General features: G+C 44.7%; 3 protein-coding genes across 7 annotated transcripts in view; 2 read left to right on the top strand and 1 right to left on the bottom strand.

Moving 5' to 3' along the window:
- The window catches only part of per2 (period circadian clock 2), a 29,222-nt gene extending 20,814 nt beyond the window's left edge, over window positions 1-8,408 (top strand). For 2 of the 3 annotated variants that reach the window (XM_076021394.1, XM_076021396.1), the window contains 7 exons: window positions 210-1,099; window positions 1,510-1,626; window positions 2,516-2,738; window positions 3,185-3,392; window positions 6,018-6,168; window positions 6,328-8,053; window positions 8,084-8,408. In XM_076021394.1, coding sequence (XP_075877509.1) covers window positions 210-1,099; window positions 1,510-1,626; window positions 2,516-2,738; window positions 3,185-3,392; window positions 6,018-6,168; window positions 6,328-6,531 — 1,793 coding nt within the window. In that variant the 3' untranslated portion in view covers window positions 6,532-8,053; window positions 8,084-8,408. The remainder of the gene's footprint in view (window positions 1-209; window positions 1,100-1,509; window positions 1,627-2,515; window positions 2,739-3,184; window positions 3,393-6,017; window positions 6,169-6,327; window positions 8,054-8,083) is intronic. The other variant, XM_076021395.1, reaches the window with a different exon arrangement.
- Window positions 8,409-10,214: 1,806 nt separating this feature from the next.
- Window positions 10,215-11,985, bottom strand: hes6 (hes family bHLH transcription factor 6). Its single transcript, XM_076021402.1, has 4 exons — window positions 11,854-11,985; window positions 11,674-11,760; window positions 11,454-11,535; window positions 10,215-11,145 (listed from the first exon to the last, which is right to left on the bottom strand). Exons 1-4 carry the CDS (start codon window positions 11,926-11,928, stop codon window positions 10,718-10,720), a joined length of 672 nt encoding a protein of 223 aa, XP_075877517.1. The 5' UTR covers window positions 11,929-11,985; the 3' UTR covers window positions 10,215-10,717.
- On the top strand, window positions 11,941-18,552 carry itm2cb (integral membrane protein 2Cb). 3 transcript variants are annotated; one of them, XM_076021399.1, is made up of 7 exons: window positions 11,941-12,080; window positions 13,481-13,750; window positions 15,703-15,816; window positions 15,912-16,109; window positions 16,198-16,308; window positions 16,440-16,587; window positions 17,484-18,552. In XM_076021399.1, exons 2-7 carry the CDS (start codon window positions 13,664-13,666, stop codon window positions 17,573-17,575), a joined length of 750 nt encoding a protein of 249 aa, XP_075877514.1. In that variant the 5' UTR covers window positions 11,941-12,080; window positions 13,481-13,663; the 3' UTR covers window positions 17,576-18,552. The 3 variants fall into 3 exon arrangements, with proteins under 3 accessions (XP_075877514.1, XP_075877515.1, XP_075877516.1); XM_076021400.1 differs by lacking the exon at window positions 11,941-12,080 and adding an exon at window positions 12,538-12,629 and having other exon boundaries at window positions 13,488-13,750; XM_076021401.1 differs by lacking the exon at window positions 11,941-12,080 and having other exon boundaries at window positions 13,376-13,750; window positions 15,915-16,109.
- The last annotated feature ends 231 nt before the right edge of the window (window positions 18,553-18,783 follow it).

Consider the following 18,783-nt stretch of genomic DNA (forward strand, 5'->3'; position numbering starts at 1 on the left):
TATGCCAGAGTAGCTCTTACAAACGTTAAACGTAAAGCAAAATATGTGAATTAGTTCCTATAAAAACATAATAATTAATTATTTTAAAACAGAATTGGAAGAACTTCATTTCTTCATTTCTATGTTATAACTGAGGGGAAAAGCCAGTGGGTTGACTTAAATATCAGAAAAGTCACATTGAATAAAATGTAATTGATCTTTCATCCTAGCGGCTCCCGCCCACCGCTCCTGCAAGCCCAGTGCCGAGGCCGGTGCCAGGCCCGCTGCCCGGCGTGGAACCCGGATCAAGAAGACCAAGTCCAAGCGGACGAAGCACATCGCGTCGTCGGACAGCACGGTGTCCCCTCACAGGCAGCAGCAGCTGCGGCCTCCTCTCCTGAACCACGGCCTGAACCCCACCTCGTGGTCTCCCTCCGAGACCTCTCAGTCTGCGTTCCCCATGACCTACCCGCCCATCATTCCAGGCTTCCCGCTCCAGGTTTATCCCCGGGCTGGCTCCGTGGTTCTGCCCACAACTGGCCCTCTTCAAGACTGCAGGGACGACCAGGGCAGACAGGCCGCTCACTGCCCCTCACCCATCCAGGCCGCCACTTACACCGCCCCCATGGTCACGCCGATTGTTGCGTTACTGCTGCCCAACTATGTGTACCCCCCCATCGCTGCTGGACTGCCGCAGCCGCAGCCGATGTACCACAGAGAAACGCAAGGCTTCCCCTCCCAGAATTACTGTGTGGTCCCTCCCTCGAACCAGGTGCCCTTCTTGTCGCCTTCCTACTTCAACCCCCCGAACAACCAGTTCACTCCTCAAGCAAGACACCCAGCGCCGTCCGTCTACTGCTCCTCGTCTCCGGAGACGCCCAAGGCCGCCGCTGAGGCCCAGTCCCGCTCCTCGACGCCGCAGTCCGCAGGATGTGGAGGCCCTGCGTCGCCGCCCTTGTTCCAGTCCCGCTGCAGCTCCCCACTGAATCTGGTGGAGCTGGAGCTGTCGGTGGACAGGCAGGACAGCACAGTGCTCCCATCTGGAGGACAAGGGAATAGCATGGCAGAGTGGGAGAAGAGCACGGGTGCCACCCAGGCCAAGGAGAGGGAACTGAAGCAGGTAACCCAGGAGAAAAGGAGTTTGGCTTTGTTTGATTTCTCCTCGTCCTTTCCTCACCTTTTCCCTCCTGCGAGCACATAAATGCCTCCAATTGTTAGCCACGTGTAAGCTTCTACAAATGTTAAAATGTCAGTGCGTCGGCCAGTATGAGTATGTCGAGCTGTTTGAACGACCCCCGGTAGGGTTGTTGTACCATCCTCCGAGACACGCTCCCACGTGTCTCTCACCCTTTCAGGATGTAATGCCATTGGCACAGTGCGTTGTCAGCATTATTCACTGTATTGAACTGCAGCAATTCTGTGCCACTGTATTTCTCTGCATTGTATAAACTCAGATCAGTCAAGACACCTCAAGTGAAAATGTGGCCCCGGGTGTTAACACATGATGTTATTATCCCTTACACCCTATAGCCATCTCTCAGTCTCCTTGGTCCACCTGGACCCTTGTATTGCGAGGGCACGTCCTGTGTCTGTGAGCGTTTGTCTTGGGATAAAGTGTTCTCTAGGCTGTGGGCTTGCAGCAAAGAGGTAGGCGAATCGTCAGAAAACCTCCACACTTCCCCAATTCCATATCAGCTGTATCTGCAAAAAAAAAACTTCCTTCTAATTTTCCTTTCTGTGGCTTATGATCTGCTTTTTGCATTATTTTATTCTTGCAGGTCTCTGGCCAAGAATAACAATGGTTTAAAATGCACACTTGAAAAAAACAAGCGATGCAATAAGTTACTTTTGAAGTATCCGAACCTAAAAGTTTTTTGTTGCACCCAGTTGTCACGTATAAGTGTATGAACAAATACAATATACACTTTGATTTTGCACATCATTGTTTTCCCTCCTTTAAGTCAGCCGCTGAAGAATAAGGATCACTGTTCCGTTTCTGTTAACCCTTCCTACCCTTCATGTCGTGTAATGATGGTGATTGGAGAGAATGAAAAGGCCACACTGACTCGCGTGCTGGATAGCTTCCGTTCTCCCAGTTTATCCCAGTTGTATGTAAAAGAAAAGATGAGTGTTGTTGAAAAGGATTTGTCCCCCCCTCCTGTTTTTTGTTCTATTTCATTTCTCTTCCTACTGTTTGCACTGGAATTTTAAATTTAATATGGACCCTTTTTCTAAGTGCACTGGCCATGTAAGATACCACTGCACCCTTCACTCAGCGGATTGGCAAGTAAAGGGTTTAGTGTTTCCTCTTGGTGTCATTATACTTGAAGTAATGTGTGGATCTAATACATTTGAGAAAGAAGCAAAAGAGATCAAACAGCGAGGGGGCAAGTTAATTTTGTCTTTTAAAAAACTGTATTTTTGCTAGGGATGCAGGCGAACACACTGCAAATGGGGACAAAAACCAGTCTGATGCCCTGCATTTTAAAGCTTTGTCTTTAATTCAGACTTCCCTTTGTTCTTCTTGTTTTTGCAGGCGGGTTCACGCGTCGACGGCAACAACAGTGACATCAACTCTTCGTCCAGTGACATGCTGGATATTATTTTCCATGAAGACTCCTGCTCTGGCACGGGTTCAGCCACCTCGGGGTCCATGGGCTCAGGGTCCAATGGCTGTGGGACTTCGGCAAGTGGGACGTCTAATAGTGGAACATCTAAGAGCAGGACTTCAGCCAGTGGAACCTCTGGGAGTGGAACAGGTCTGTTTCATCATTGTGAAATCAAGAGTACAGAATCAGCAGAAAAACATCATTAAAAAGTGAAGAAAATTTGCTTTCATATTAAAGGTGCCTTTTTCCTTTATCCTGACCCCAGTGGAGCAACTTCTCACAATCAGTCATCCAAAACACATTGTACTTCTCCAGAAAACAACACATTTAGCCCACTGTTTGCTACCAGAATTGCTTTAGCTTCTTGCTAATATGGTTTGTAATTCCTCCCAGATTTGGAAGAGGACAAACACATTTATTAGGTGGTCTTAGAGAGCACACTCCTGGCTCAGGGCCCCTTTGTGATGTCACAAAGTATGCTCATTTCTAGAAAATTTGTGTTGCATCAGGTATAAGAAGGATGGAATACTAATTGCTGGGAAGTACAGGGTGAATACTAAAGAAGTATCGCACTGTACTGTTTTCTATTTCCTCAGGAAGCAACAACAGTAGCAATTACTTTGGCAGCGTGGACTCATCCCAGAACAGCCAAAAGGTCAAGGGCCACTTGAGCAGCAACGACGGGGGACCTGTGGAAATGGAGCAGGGCGATCATTTCATCAAATATGTGCTGCAGGACCCGGTGCGTCTGCTGGCGTCCAACACAGACGAGAAGGTCATGATGACCTACCAACTTCCCTCACGGTGAGTAGGACAGAAGGTGTTGTGTGTGTGACGGATGTATTAGGGTGTTTACAGTGCCTCGCCTCGCCTCGCCACGGTGCGCCTCGGTACGATTGTGTTTTCATTGGCTCTGTGATCACGAGACCGTGGGCGCAGTCGACGCGGTAAATCGGGACAATGTTTTAGTCAGCATCATTTCTGTACGACACACAACAGCGCAGCAATGGACAAAGTAGAGGTTGTTTCGTACCTGCTGCTCGGTCTGTGGTTGCTTTTCTGTTAAAGAAAGAACAGTTTTCCTCACTGAAGCCACAGTTAATAATTTATGCAGGCAACATTATTAATTTAATGTTTCGTTTTCTAGGAGAGCAAATGTGTAGTTCAACCTTTATATTTTCAGCAAAAGTAAAGACGAGACAGATATAATGGGGGAAATAGCATTTATTAAAGAACAATAGAAAAACAGACTGTAAACACGCCCAAAATAGAGCCCCCTACTTATTTGAAATAGCCTGTATGAGCTGCCCTAGCGAGCCAAGAAAGGCCTTGTTAAATGCCGCGGTGTTCGAGGCTTCCTCGCGGCGAAGAGCCACGTCCTCTCGACAAATCCGTATTTCCTCTCGCCTCAAGGCCTCCTCAGATTCCCTAGCTTGCCGCGCCTCACGCAGGTGCAACTCGATTTGTTCCGAGCGTTGCGCGAATATGGTTGAACACGCCGGCGACGTCGAGGGCATTCCCGGTTCGCCTGCCCCTCCCCAAAAGACAAAAAACGTATTGAAATAGCTGCTTTCAAAAAAATGTATACACATATAAATGTATTCGTACAACATCAATAGTAGCTACTTGTATTCACGGTCAAATGTAACTGACACGCAGCGCTGCGAAGAAGGAGTTGGCGTCGATGTCGGCTCCGCCAGGGGACGACGACGAGGACACTGAGCCAATCAGTGCCCTGCTCGTCGCTACGTCACCACTAAACTCACTTCTACTCGCTTGGCCCCTGATAGAGGTACCAAAATGGCGCCCCCTACGAACGTATAGCGGCCAGTGCAAACACCCTAACACCGTACCGTGGCGAGGCGAGGCACTGTAAACACACCCTTAGTGGCACTTGAGAGTAGTTTGGTCGTTTGTCAGTGTTCTGTTTGTGATGGAAGTGAGGAAGACTGAGGGTAAATTGGCAACAGGGCAAAATTCTATTACGGCTATTTGCATCTGTGTGCAGCCATTGGACACAAAACATATATTGCTGTACAACACAAATACCTCTTTTGTAACAGAATGTAAGTACTCGAAATCATCAATTAAAATGATTTAGACTTGAAGGACATAACACAAGCAAAATCGCCCAGTACCATGATATCTTGGAACAATTCAAAACAAGACTTTTGAAAGCGTTTTTTGTGTGGAAAAAAGTGCTAATGGCACAACAGTGACAGTTTGTGCATAGTGGATGGATCTGTTTGGAGCTGATGTTAAATGTAGTTCTATGGTCTACAGTGGTTCCAGTGGTAGTTAACCCTACACTTTGCCTTAATAAGGTCCAAAGATACTCAGATCCTTTATGCCTTATTCTTCAGATTCAGTTTCTCGGATTTATGATTTTAGAAATTCCCCAGACACAGTTTGATACTTCAGATCTCTTTCAAAAGCCATGGGACAAAAAGTTGAGTCAGTGACAAAGGTGCATCAGTAACATGAGGTTATCTTTGTCAGCTGTGTTGTCTGCAATGTAATAATGTAATCCACAGGGTTTTAGTTTTATATTTAAAAGAAAATCCTCACTCCATGTATGCATAGTATAAAAAAAGAAGACTATATTTGTCCTGTTGGGCTGTGGAATATTCTGAAACCACTAGATTGCATGTAATTCTGTCCTTTGTGCTGGAAGAATATGAAGCCCCCTCACCCGCCCTTCACTGTTTCCGGTGTGTTTTCTGCCCCCTGGCTGCGCACACGCGCACAAATCTCAAAGTGAAGCCTGTCAGTGGGCAGCATTAATGTGATGAAACAACTGTCATTCTATTAGTGCTTGGGTGTCTGACGTCTTGCAGCAACGCTAAATATAAGATAAAAGCTCAGTAAGTCTTTACCCCTGTTTCATAAGACTGGCTCAACACATTTCATCATCTAGTCACATCAATACTCCTCGTCTTTATTGTGTACTTACAGCACTGAAATAACTCAATTATTTTATTTAACATAAGATCAAAATTGTCTGTAAAATGCCACCTTGTATAAATAAAGATAAGATTTGATTAACTAATTACATTTGCCCTCAGGCATAGCAGTCCAATAAATAAATTGCAGCAAGCAGTTAAAATAGCCGCTAGGTGTCACTGTTATGCACCGTGCATTGTGCTTGTATGTACGAGCTCATGCACTCTTTAACCGGTCTCCCGCAATGAATGCCTCAAATGGTGCAGCCGGTTGACCACTAGATGGCAACCATGTGCTTATTGCCAGCAATCAGAGATTGAAAATGTCCATTTACAACCTGCATATTTGGAGCAACGCAGGTGGCACACTTTGACGAAGCTACTCAAAGATCATGTTACTCACAGGAGTAAATACAAATCTCAGAGTGATGTGTTTCACTCAATAGTGGGGTTTCAACTTTTCAACATGGATGTGCTTTGTCTGCAGTGACATCCAGAGCGTGCTCAGAGAGGACAGGGAGAAGCTGAGGCTCCTGCAGAAGAACCAGCCTCGCTTCTCAGAAGAACAGAAGAAGGAGCTGATGGAAGTCCATCCATGGATCAAGAAGGGAGGTCTACCCAAGGCGGTCGACATCAAGGTAGTGTGGCAGTTTCTTTTTTCAGTTATGTGTGTCAGTCATGGACATTGAAGCATTTTAGCCCACTGTGTTTTATGTCTGACACAAAGTGACAGATGTGATTTAGTTACATCCATCCATTGCACTTCTCACCCTCTCTTTTGGCTGTGCGTCATCTAGGTGTGTTTCTACTGCAACGGCACCACAGAGGCAGCCACAGCAGAGGAAGCGGAGAATGAGCCGGACCTGAACATGGGTGAGACGGAGACGGGGGACACCGTCTGCCAGTGTCGGCCCAGAGAGGAATCTACCAACGCTGGCGTTGTTTCTTGCCACCGTGCTTCTCCCGGCCCTAGCTCACAGACACAGCAGTCCAGACAATGAATGGACTCAAGAGACAACTTTGTTACTTTTCACTGAAAAAGGGACCTTCTTTACTCTGGTACAGGTCCTCTTTATAAACTTTTTATTACTGTCTCACTGTTTTGTTTTGTTTTTTTGTTTTGTTTTTTGTTTTTTTAATCAACCTGTTTGGATGCCAAGAAAGAAAAAAAATAGCTTATATGGTGAAGTGTAGAATGTGAAATGTTATTTTAATATGCTCATAAGCTCTACATTTTGCTTGGTGTCGGTAGGTAGCACTGGACGCAGAGATGACATTCACTATGTACTTATTCATTTGTTTCTGTGTAGCATGTAATGCACTGCACCGAAAAAATAAGAGACCAACAAGGGAAATACCACAATGCAGCACCAGAGAGATAAACCAACCAGAGACTTCCTGCTTTGGTGTTCTAACCTTTGCCTATAACATTTTAATGCATTGTGTGACGCAACGGCTACAGCAGCTTTTAACATGTAGTTTGATGTTAAAAGCTGCCAATAAGTCACCCGAAGTGCATTTTGTCATTTCTACTGCAAGAATGTCACCTAGAGTTCCATAAATCTTCTCTGGTTTAAAAAATGCTTTTCGCACGGGACAAAATATGAATTCACACTGACTGCAGTATATTGGAAAGTTTTGGGCTCATCTCTGCTCTGTTAGAGACTGCACTGAGAGACTGATGCAAGTGTGACACATAAGCTACATTTACTCCACAGCCCACCGTGTCGCATCATGTCTGATAGTCTGTTATTAAGTTGCCATTCTTGCTTGATCGGCTCCTAAGCTAAGTCTTGTTTTGCTTAATTTATTGCATTTTGATGCTTGTGTGAATATTTGTCCTGAGTTCTAAGCATTTTTCCTTTAATCTAATAGGTATTGCTCCTGCATACTGCAAAGTATTTCACTTACAAAAGACAATCCATTATATGGAGGGAACTGGAGGGAAAACGGGCCAGATTCTTTTTTTTTTACATATTTAAAAAAGTGAGTTATGCAGTCAGCACAGGGATATTTCCCACTATTGACTGGAAAACAAGACTAAGTCTCATGCACCTCCCTCCACATTCCTGATGTTTTGACAGCCTTCGTACTGCTAGCCTGTCTGTGAGCTCTTGGGAAATTAAAAAAAAAAAGAAGTCCATTCTATTTTAAGAAATTTTATACCTAAAAGATCTATCCCCTTGTGACGACGCCAACAGTGGTGAATACACTTACTTGCAGTTTAGTGACGGCATGTGTTCGTCCTGCCCTCTTGGACCGCCTCCTTGTTTTTGTCCCCTTCCAAACGTGTGGACAGTACAACAAAGCATCACATTTGCTGTAAACATAGGGCTAATTATGTGGTTGGGTATAATATGAGACCTTTAATGGCACGTTGTTTATGGTGGCCTGGTTGCAGTGATGTGTTCCCCTTCTAGCTAGAAAGTGTGCCATGTCACACTTGAAATGTTGGTCCTCATAAATATGGATAAGGAGCATCCTGGGGAAGTAGCTGAAGCTCATTGCTGCTGGGGAGTGTGTGTGTGTGTGTGGGGGGGGGGGGGGGGGGAGGGGTGTACATGTGGCCACTTCACAGGTCAGAGTTTAGGGTTATTGCACGGGTGTGAAGAAGTGGACAGATGCCAAGTGATTGCGCAGATCTGATCACTTTGAAGCTTAGCTGTGACTGAATTCCAAGCAAACTTGAACATTTCCTGACTGTCCGTTCACCGCTATTGGAACGGACGGCGACACCGACGCACCTTCTATGTTCGTGTCTTCTGTCTGGTGGATTCTCACTCTGAATGGCAAATGTTCTATTTTCATTGTCTTATGTTTTGTTTTTGTTTTTTTTGTCTTTGATTAAACCGTTACCTGGTTTCCAATGAACTCTTAATGTGCCGTTAAGTGTTTGTTGACTCATCTTCGCTGTATTAGCTTAAATCGGACAAATACACAAGTGCTAATGGGCCATTTACGACCTTCACTTGCTGTCCATCCGTGAACGTCGATCGTGTTGAAATGACGCAAGTACACGGAGTGGGGATTTCAAAAAAACAAAAAAACAACAACAATTAAAAAATGTATCTTTCGATCCCCTATATGAAATAATCTATGGCTCGCTTGACATCAAAGTCGTGACATTCACCTTCACGGTAGGAGCGGATGTGTCTCCGGTCTCGCTGCCGGAACAATGCTTCGATGCCCCCCTAGCAGACATTCAGACCCTGTGGTCTGAATGTCTGCTAGGGGGGCTCGATCAAAGCGAGCCTCGTCCCCCTCCTCTGTTCACACCTGGACCAAAGTAACAAACTGTTCTCCTGTGGCGCTCATTTGCACCTCATGGGGAGCCGCAAATCCGGTCTGGATCTGCAGACACCCAGGGATCTGGGGGGTCTTTAACGAGGAGCTTCATCTTGGAATTCGTTTCAGTCCATAAAGCATACAGGAGTGACGTTTACTAGTGATAACTGCAGTAAACCGAAATACTTACTGTTCTACCAGATTTAGGAGTAAGAGCAAAATTAAAACATTCTTAGTGGGGAAATCTCTCTCTCTCTCTCTCTCTCTCTCTCTCTCTCTCTCTCCTTCTCTCTCTCTCCCTCTCTCTCTCTCTCTCCTTCTCTCTCTCTCCCTCTCGCTCTCTCTCTCTCTCTCTCTCTCTCTCTCCCTCTCTCTCTCTCTCTCTCTCTCTCCTCTCTCTCTCTCCCTCTCGCTCTCTCTCTCTCTCTCTCTCTCTCTCTCTCTCCCTCTCTCTCTCCCCCCCCCCCTCTCTCTCTCCCTCTCTCTCTCTCCCTCTCGCTCTCTCCCTCTCTCTCGCTCTCTCTCTCTCCCTCTCGCTCTCTCTCTCTCTCTCTCTCTCTCTCTCTCTCCCTCTCTCTCTCCCCCCCCCCCCTCTCTCTCTCCCTCTCTCTCTCTCCCTCTCGCTCTCTCCCTCTCTCTCGCTCTGGTCATAATGTTCCTTATGTGAAGAAGACCCCTCTCAATATGGATCTTGTGATAGTGGGACAGTGTCAGGAGCAACACTTTCGAATGGACATCACAGGAACACCAGAGGAGACATTTTGCTGGAGAAGGCCCAGGACTTGCTGTCCTTTCTTATTCAATTCCCTCACAGTGGAGAGGGGCAGAACAGTGTCTCTTCCTCTCATCAGGACAGCAGAAATGCAGGCCAAGCTCCCGGCCAAGTCTCTGAATTACAATGGGACTCTTCAGCTCCAACATCGGCTACTAAACGTACATTTTATTTTATTTGCTATCAGCCAACATTTTCTCAGTTCCCTCCAAGCTTCCGGGCAAGTTCCTTCATGCGTGTTACAAAACACAGCACAACTGACGGGTTGATAGGCAGATCACATCACTGGTGGCAGCTTTGTCAGGAGAACAATATAATGAGTAATCAGGGTATTTGTTCTCAAGTTATTTTAAAAATGGCTACACGAAAACTGCTCAGTCCAGTTATAAAACTCATTTGCCGAGTCCCCAACTATAAGCCTATATATGGAGCGTGCAGATTACTCATTTCACACCTCACAAGTGCCTACGACTCGCAAAGGATCTTCGAGAGAGGGAGTCCACAATTGCAGAGTAATAACCAATATCTTGGATACAGCAGTGAGTGGGTGGATAGCGTTGAACTGTGTGTGTGAAATGTGTCTCTTTGGGAGTCACTGAAACACAGACGAGACATGAAAGGACTGACTTGTCACAAAAGATATTTATTTAAAAATGATTTGGTGAGGTAGCCTGCTAAAGAGAAATTGACCATTATAAATATCAGGTGGAAAAAAAAAATCCTAATTAAAACAAAACACAATAATTTACACACAACACATATACCACAACACTATATTCAATATATATATGTTCTAAATATTTACACACATTGATCCACTCAGGTCTATACAAAACACTAAAAAACAAACACCCTATTTCTCAGAGCACTGCACAATAAATGCCTGTAATTAATTACATATTAATTTACACTGAATACTTTTTTATTATCATTATTATTATTATTATTATTATTACTATTAAAGAGCTTCTCTGATGTGACCTGACCACAGGATATTCTATTGCAAAGTGTGCTTATTCCGTTCCATCTGTGCTTTTTTTTTTTTTTTTTTAAATTCTTTTTTAGGTTTTTTATTTTTTGTTTTCTTTCTTTATGTTTAAAATAAACTTAAAATCAATCAATCAATCAATCTACCATGGCCTCCACATTGATTTGTGGGCAATTGAGGAAAAGTTCAGCACATCATGGCTGTCAGAATCCTCCGAGGAGGAAACGTGACTCTGCTCCGACTCTGTCTCGTCAAAGTCGGAGCAAAGCTCGTCTGCGGAGACGGTGGACAGGGCCGGGGACACCCGGGGCGTGTCGGTGCTCTCCGGCTGCGGCCAATGGTCGCTGTTGCAGCTGTTGCAGGTGCTATCTGTTGAACTGTCCGGTAGCATGACCCGCAGTCGGTCCTCGTCGCGCAGGGGCATACTCTCCAAAAGGTGGTTCAGCAACTCCGCGGCCACCGTTGGGTCAAATCCGGGACAAGTGGACACAAAAGTGTGCACGTCGTGCATACACTGGATGTAGCCGGCGGCGAAACGTTCGCAAGCCTCCCGGGTTACGACGTCCACTTCTGGGGGGGAGGGAGGAAGGCAGACGGAAGCACGCCACGGTTAACATCTCGAGCTAGCGCTGCAACGGTTGCCATTCAAAGTGGTCGCTGATTGGCTGGCCCGACGATGCACGCGCGCACCTGTAGCCGTGGCACAGTCGGTTTCGATATTAATGCGCCGGTAGATAATTCATGGATAAGTAGTGCGTGCCCTTCGGCGAAAGGAGGACGACACGCAAACAACGTAATGCGACTGACGGCTAGCTGACAGTGGGCGCTCTTTGCAGCTTCCTAGCTAGTATTGTGTGGCGTGTTGTGTACCGTTTTACCTTGAGCCCGTGTTTGCAAGATGCTCTCCACACGTTTCACTGTCATCTCCAGCACTTCGGCGTTCTCCATCTTTGATTGCAGCTGTAGCCGGTGACATAAAGACGTTAAGTTGGAGAACACGTCGCATGAGGTAGCTGGAAGCAGGCACCGCTTCACCAGCGCGTACACTACCACTGTAACTACTAGGAGACACTCCCAATATTGAACTTGCAATCTTACCTCCGCATCCGCGATTAGAAGTCTGAGTTCTTGCAAACTTTCATTGATGCGAGCTCGTCTTTTCTTCTCCACCAGAGGTTTCCTGATCTACCGAGACCAGAAGCACAATACAATCAACTTAGACAATCACGAGAAGAACGCGGATATAGTACTAATCACTCGCGGAGGGCCGTTCCTTACCTTTCTGTCTGGCTTCATCCCGGTATAGTCATCATCTTGATCCATCCCGCTTGTGTTGTTGCGGATGGGGGCCATGTTGTCGGGAGTTGAACCCGGCTGCTGACTGACTGGAGGTTGGACCCCCCAAAAAAAGAGCCGTTAGGAATTGATGGTGGGACAGATGGCCGGCCAATCCCAGCGGCCAACAAAGCTTGCAGCTCCTCAGTGACGCTCAGAGGGGGCTCAGGGTTGGTTTATATGTCGCTTCATTTACATGTCAATTGGTGGTGGGGGACTACAAGGGCAAGGGATGGCCAAGACGCGCAACCCTCGTAACCGCCCACCATGGGTTGGCGGAGCTGCTTTTAGTTCCACTGGTTTCCAAGGTAACGTAAACAAGTGCCGAAAGTACGGCAGGACATAGTAAATTAATACGACTGCCATTCATACAGTTCATTCATACAATAAAATGCAGTCCTCTGATGTTTGCTTGACTGTCAGGTTCATTCCCCCCATCGTTTCGATCGTTGAGTCACAACAATCCACTTGGTTCTCATTAAAGTATTTGCCTGTGAAGACGGTGTCTTAATATAAGATAAAGGCCTTTCACTGCATAAATCTTAATCATCTCACCAATTAGCGCCTGGCGTTTTCAATATGATCAAACCAAGTGTTTATGTAGCGTCAATAATAGATTAATAGAATTAGAGAAACCAAGTGCATTTATTTGTTAGTCGTTCATTTTTGATCGTTCGTGTTTCAGCACGAACCTCCACATACTTTACAAGTAACAGGAAGTAAGGAAGTAAATAAACGATTGACATTCCTTTGTAATGCGAAGTTGCATTGCTCCCCGTTATGTCTCACGGCTGCATTTTAATGACTTATTCGGGTAGAAAACCTCTTAAACGTTGTGTCGTACAATTAACTCAATGTTTCAAAGTCTCAAAATCTGCAAGTATAAGTCAGTATTGATGCGCCAACAGTAGTGATGCGCCAACCATGCCTGCTGACGAGGGCTGTGTGTTCATGGCTGTGCAAATTTGCATGTGTGCTGAAATTAGCATTTGTTAAGGACGTGATGGATTGGTTTGCTGCTGGGTGACGGGACATGATGGTGGCTGTAGGTCTTGGACGAAATAAATTTCCATACGCAAAATGAATATAAAAAAAATTGCCTTTAGTATGTAACCCCGTAATTAAAAATGTAGGAACTCGTGTACTGATATATAGCCACGTTGCACATACGCTATTATTATTATTATTATTATTATTATTATTATTATTATTATTATTATTATTATTATTTACAAGAGCTAACTTTTTTCAGGCTGAAGTTCGCAACATCCATACATTTCCGGTTTGATGATGATGATGATGATGATGATGATGGTGTCGAGAACAGGACTGAAAAGAAGATGCAGCTTTAAATAAAATACGGAAAGCACAACCATATCGGGCACTCGATTTCAAAATAAATTCACGACTTCATGGTTTTTTTCAGCAAACGGAAGAGTATCGTTCGTGTTCCGTCATGAACTGGTTCAGGATGAGTTAAGGCGTCTAATTCTCAGCGAACAATCCGCCGGTTGTGTGTTTAGTACTGAAACTTTGCTGTTCACTCGGGCGCCGTGTCTTATTTTGACAGCAGCGAGGCGGCTTTTCCTTCAGACCCACACAAGGCTTGTTCGTCAGAGAAGACGCTCCTCTGATGTCACTGAGTCCCGGGGGCGACACCGCATCTCTGCTATAAAACTGTCCCGGCCGGTGTAGGAAGGCAGCTCACTGAACAAGACAGCACACCAGGCGGTCAAGTACCCAACTTGCAAACATGGTGAAGATCTCCTTAAAGCCAGTGTCGGCGCAGAAGCCCGACAAGGAGAACGATGAAGAGAAGATCGCTATACCTCAGGCTCACGTGAGTTTGCACACTTTTGTTCTTAATGGTTCAGTTTTGGATTTCGTTATTTTACCGCCTCCTCAGTCTTAAATTATTTGCAAAGTTCTGCATTGTTTATTGCTGTTAGATGTGTGTCCCTCGGGGCTTGCTCTATTCTGGGAATGCTGCGTGCAATTAAACAGTCACCCGTGTCATCAAAAGAGGGCTTTGCACTTACAAGTGTATTTGTGAGGTTAAACAATGCTTACCATTATATTCGGGGCTAAGTGTTTGTTTTAGATAAAGTAATAATTTCACGTGTATGCCCCACGTCTTGAACAACAAAGACTGGGCCGACCTCTGTAGGCCGCAGGTCCCCGACTATGTTGACATTACGTCACCTCGCTCAACCACCTTAAGGACACACAGGACGCTGCAGATGACTGCCGGTGCCGGGCTGATGACAATGTATGATCATTTGCTAGTTTGTAATACTTAGTGGTGGGGAAAGAAAAATCTCTAATGACTTTGCTCAGCACTGTCAGCATGCAAAGGCAACTGTTGTTCCCGAGATGTGAGGACATCAGCGGCTGCACCAGGCTGTGACATCATCGCCGGGTGGAGGCGGGGTTGGGGAGGTGGCACTTGTGTTCTGCAGGTAGCCTCACACAGAAGCAGATGGGCATCGCTGTGTGCTTGTGTTAGGCTCTCAAGGGCGCGTATAGGTTCTCATCTGGTGCATTCATTTAATGTGAAAGAAACCCATCTGACTGGCAGAAATCAATAGTTGTCTGTGTAGGAAAGGAGCATTGTCTTTGCCATTGAATTAGCGAGCAATCCTGCCTCTGGAGGTCAAATTTATGCCAGCAAAATTTGCCTATGTATGTATATATATATATATATATATATATATATATATATATATATATATATATATATATATATATATATGTATATATATATGTATATATATGTATATATATATATATATATATATATATATATATATGTATATATATATGTATATATATATATATATATATATATATATATATATATATATATATATATATATATATATTTATATGTATATATATATTTAAACATATATATTTATCTATCCACCACTTCCCTGAAGTTCATGTCGTTAGATGTCTGGCACAATCAATCAATCAATCAATCAATCAAATTTTATTTATATAACAACTTCCAACAGCCAACTGGTGCACAAGGTGCTTTCCAGAGTTAAACAAATAAAAACAATTACTAATAAAACTGTTAAAATACAGCAAATGTGTGAATAAAAATAAGAAACAAGAATAAAATGCAAAATTGGTTAAACATTATTAAACATTATTATTAACATTATTAATGGCACATACATCTGCTCTTTGCCTCTGTAAACTCTTTTCACTTATTTGCTACGTCAAGACGAGGCTTACAAATTGCGTTACAGGCCGTCCGGATTTAGATTGACTCTGCATGCGAGCCGGTGTGCGTAGAACTATTAATACATCCGCATGTGCAGAGAGACTCCTGTTCAACGCAATCTCGCATCCCCGACACCCTCCAAGAGGCCCGCTTCACAAATATGGAACGTGGAAATAGGCCTCCCAGAATAGAGTCAGACGGACGCGTGCCAGCACGAGCGTCACAGCTTGACACAGTCTGTCCTCCCTGCTTCCGCTCTCCATGGCAACAGCGGCAGGTTGACTGAGAGACTGTGGGTGGGCATCTGGTATGTCTCATTTGTCTCCGTTCTGCATCTGCCAGATCTCCTCCTTAGACGGACCACTTGGCAGCCGCCTCTAGCCACACTCGAATCTGTTACGATTTCATTTTGTCGGAGCAGGAGGAACGTGAAGTCCACTCGTGGGACTAGTTGTGATTTTTGTTCTAGACGGGTGCAACCTTTTCGCTGGGAGTTGCATTAAACGGTGCAACAATGCAGACACAAGGCTCTAACAAATGTGCTTTTCCTTTTGTTACAGGCACAGCCGGTTCCAACCAATCGCTATTGCATTCCCCTTCTCATTCTGGCGGCCGTGACACTCACTTTGGTCATAACCGGCATCTTCAGCTATCGCCACCTGTCCGCTCTCAGAGTCAGTACAATCATTGTCTTTTACCACAATAGCACACAGTCAGCAACCAAAGTGAAGGTCTGAAGCTAACACAGCTGTGTTGCTTTGCCTTCCAGCAGCAGGCTCCTGAAGACAGCCTCTTCCACTGCCGGGTTGTCTACGAGGATTCTATGTACAATCCTCTGAGGGGACGGCAACAGGAGCTTGAGGAGAACGTTGGCATCTACTTCGACGACAACTACGAGCAGATCAGCGTGCCTGTGCCGCACTTTGGAGGCAGCGACCCTGCCGACATCATCCATGACTTTCATAGGGTAGGTGATATCAGTGGCTTTTCGCTCCGCGGTCTGGCATCATTTTTGCTTGATTCCATGTGTTAAAACAATCAAATCTCTATTGCAGGGCCTTACAGCTTACTATGACATTGCTTTGGACAAGTGCTACGTCACAGAGCTGAACACGACTATGGTGATGCCCCCGAGGAACCTGTGGGAGCTGCTCATCAACGTCAAGGTAAGCCACCCGCCGACTTGGCTGTCACCATTGCCAAAGCCATTGTCTGGGAGGGCTGACTGCGAGGAACAGCCAGTTCCCAGCCCACGGATGGTTTGGGTGACTCATCCATTTGTGTGCCTCCTCGACAGAGAGGGACTTACCTTCCTCAGACCTACATCGTCCAGGAGGACATGGTGGTGACAGGGAGGGTGAAGAACATGAGGCAGCTGGGTCCCTTTATCCACAGGCTGTGCTTCGGCAAAGAAACCTACCGCCTCAGACGTCGCAAGCAGCACCGTGAGTAGACAGTTTCCACGCTGTGTTAGATGTCAGCAGGAAGCTCAGGCTGGATAGTGCCACTGGAAGTGGTGTCAAGAAATGTAGCAAGTAAAATATATATATATATGTATATATGTGTGTATATACATATGTGTAAATGTAAATGTTAGCAACATTGAATTGAATGAGGGGGGTTTTCAAACACAGAAACACATGGAAATATATTGTTTTTATATATGCTTTTTGAAACAACGCATGCAGCAGTGGATTGGCAAATTCTGATTGGGCAGCAACAATGATGTTGATGCTATCGAACTCACCCTATTGTCAATTTTGTGTGTGTGTTGTGTGTAGTGCACAGCGTGCAGTCATTTCATGGCTGGTGTGATTTTAGAGCAAGTCAGTGATCACCCTGCACCCACAGGAGAGAATTCCTTCAGTGAGCAACAGACCAATCTGGCCTCTGAGCAAACACCTCAGACGCCGTTTCTGCGCTGAAAAAAAGTTCCTCTGCCAGCTTTACCGTCTTATTGTGTTGCTGTGTGTAATGAGCGTACGTGCGTTTGCGCGCACGCGCCCACCCGTGTGTGTGTGTGTGTGGGTGAAGCTGGGGAGCTTCCTGTCAGCATGAGTCACTGGTAGATCAGTAGAAACGTCCACACACACACACACACACCACGTAGGAGGCAGTGATGCTCATGAGTGATAACTGCGCTACTGCTGCTGCCTTTGATAGCAGCGAGAACACCAGAGATGATGCAACAAACTTCCCCCAGTACATATAAGGATAGCATCGTCTCAGCTGATCTTCCGGGGAAGCGTCATAGGCGGCCCGTTGGATTGTGACTTGACAGCTCAGGCTCCAGTCACCTTTGCTTTAAATCGGGTTTCCTTTATTTTGTGTTTCCTTCCAGGTGTTGAGAGGCGAGAGACGAAGAAGTGCAGCAGCATTCGTCACTTCGAGAACACATTTGTGGTGGAAACCAGGATCTGCGACAGAGTCTAAATCTGAAGCCGCCCAAAACTCTAGAGCCAATTTCAAACCATACCTCTTGAATTCTTTAGGCTTTCAACTGCACTTTAAAGAGCAAAGCGTTTGTTACCGTCTGAATGTCCGTTTCTCTTTTAGTCTGACTTTTGAAAATGCTCTTTCTATGTTCCTGTGTCTTTTTTTTTAAATTAATTTAGTCTATTTGTTTTAATGATGTTCCAAATGGATATATCTGTAGCTCGTCCACTTCTTTGTAAGACTGGAAAAGTCTTGCAACTTTAAGTCTGCAGGCTCTCCTGCAGACTTAAGGTTGGTTTACGCCTTTTTTATTTTACTGCGAGTGGCAGTACTTTATTTTTTTATTATTATTTTTGTTTTCTTTTGTTTTTCTTATTTTTTTTTTTAAGATACCAGGAAAATTGCAAAACATACCTCATGTAGTTTCTTTGCTGGTTTCTTTCATAAATGAATGGTGTAAAGAATTCTAATTGTTCTTAAGCAATATATTCTGTAAATCTGTTGTTACATGCATAGGTTTTTTATCTAAAATTGACTTTGCGAACAGCCATTTATTGATGAATTGTCTCTTTTGGTTCCTGTGGTGTCTCCCATTTCCTTATCCTCAGATAAAATGGCTTTAGACTGTAACCAGTAGCAGTGTTGCAGAGAGCTGGGATGGAACCAAAGTTAGTTGCTGCGGGGATGCTAGGCTTGTGGATAATGAAAGAATATTGCTGTACACCTTATCCTTTTATCTCATACTTCCATCACATGGAGTTCCCTGTTGTCTGTGGCTCTTTTCTATCTTGTCACTAAAAGTTCTACAATGTTGATGTGTCATAACTTTTAAAGGAAAAAGTCTCTTAAGTTTCAAACTGGAGCAAATAAGTCTCTCATGAGAGACCTGTGAAAATCTGACATCGCATTAACTTATACTGTTGATTTTTTTTCATGTAATATCTTGCTGCTTTAACAATAAATAATCAAAACAACTTTTTGCTCCTTATGTGTCATTTTCGCATAGATCCATTTCAGTCAAACCTGTAGTAATATGCAAACTATAGAATGATAAAATAGTAATAACAATGAAATAGTGGCCTGTCCTTTTTTTAACCTGGATTTTTTAAAAAAGGAAACAAGACTTCAAATCTCGGTTGACTTCCTCTCAAACTTTACAGCTTAAATGTAGCTGCTATCAGTTCAATCTCCATATGTTGATCAAA

Source organism: Nelusetta ayraudi, unplaced genomic scaffold (assembly GCF_046127955.1).
Source record: "Nelusetta ayraudi isolate G7.1 ecotype Tasmania unplaced genomic scaffold, CSIRO-AGI_Nayr_v1 ptg000011l, whole genome shotgun sequence".
NCBI lineage: Eukaryota > Metazoa > Chordata > Actinopteri > Tetraodontiformes > Monacanthidae > Nelusetta > Nelusetta ayraudi.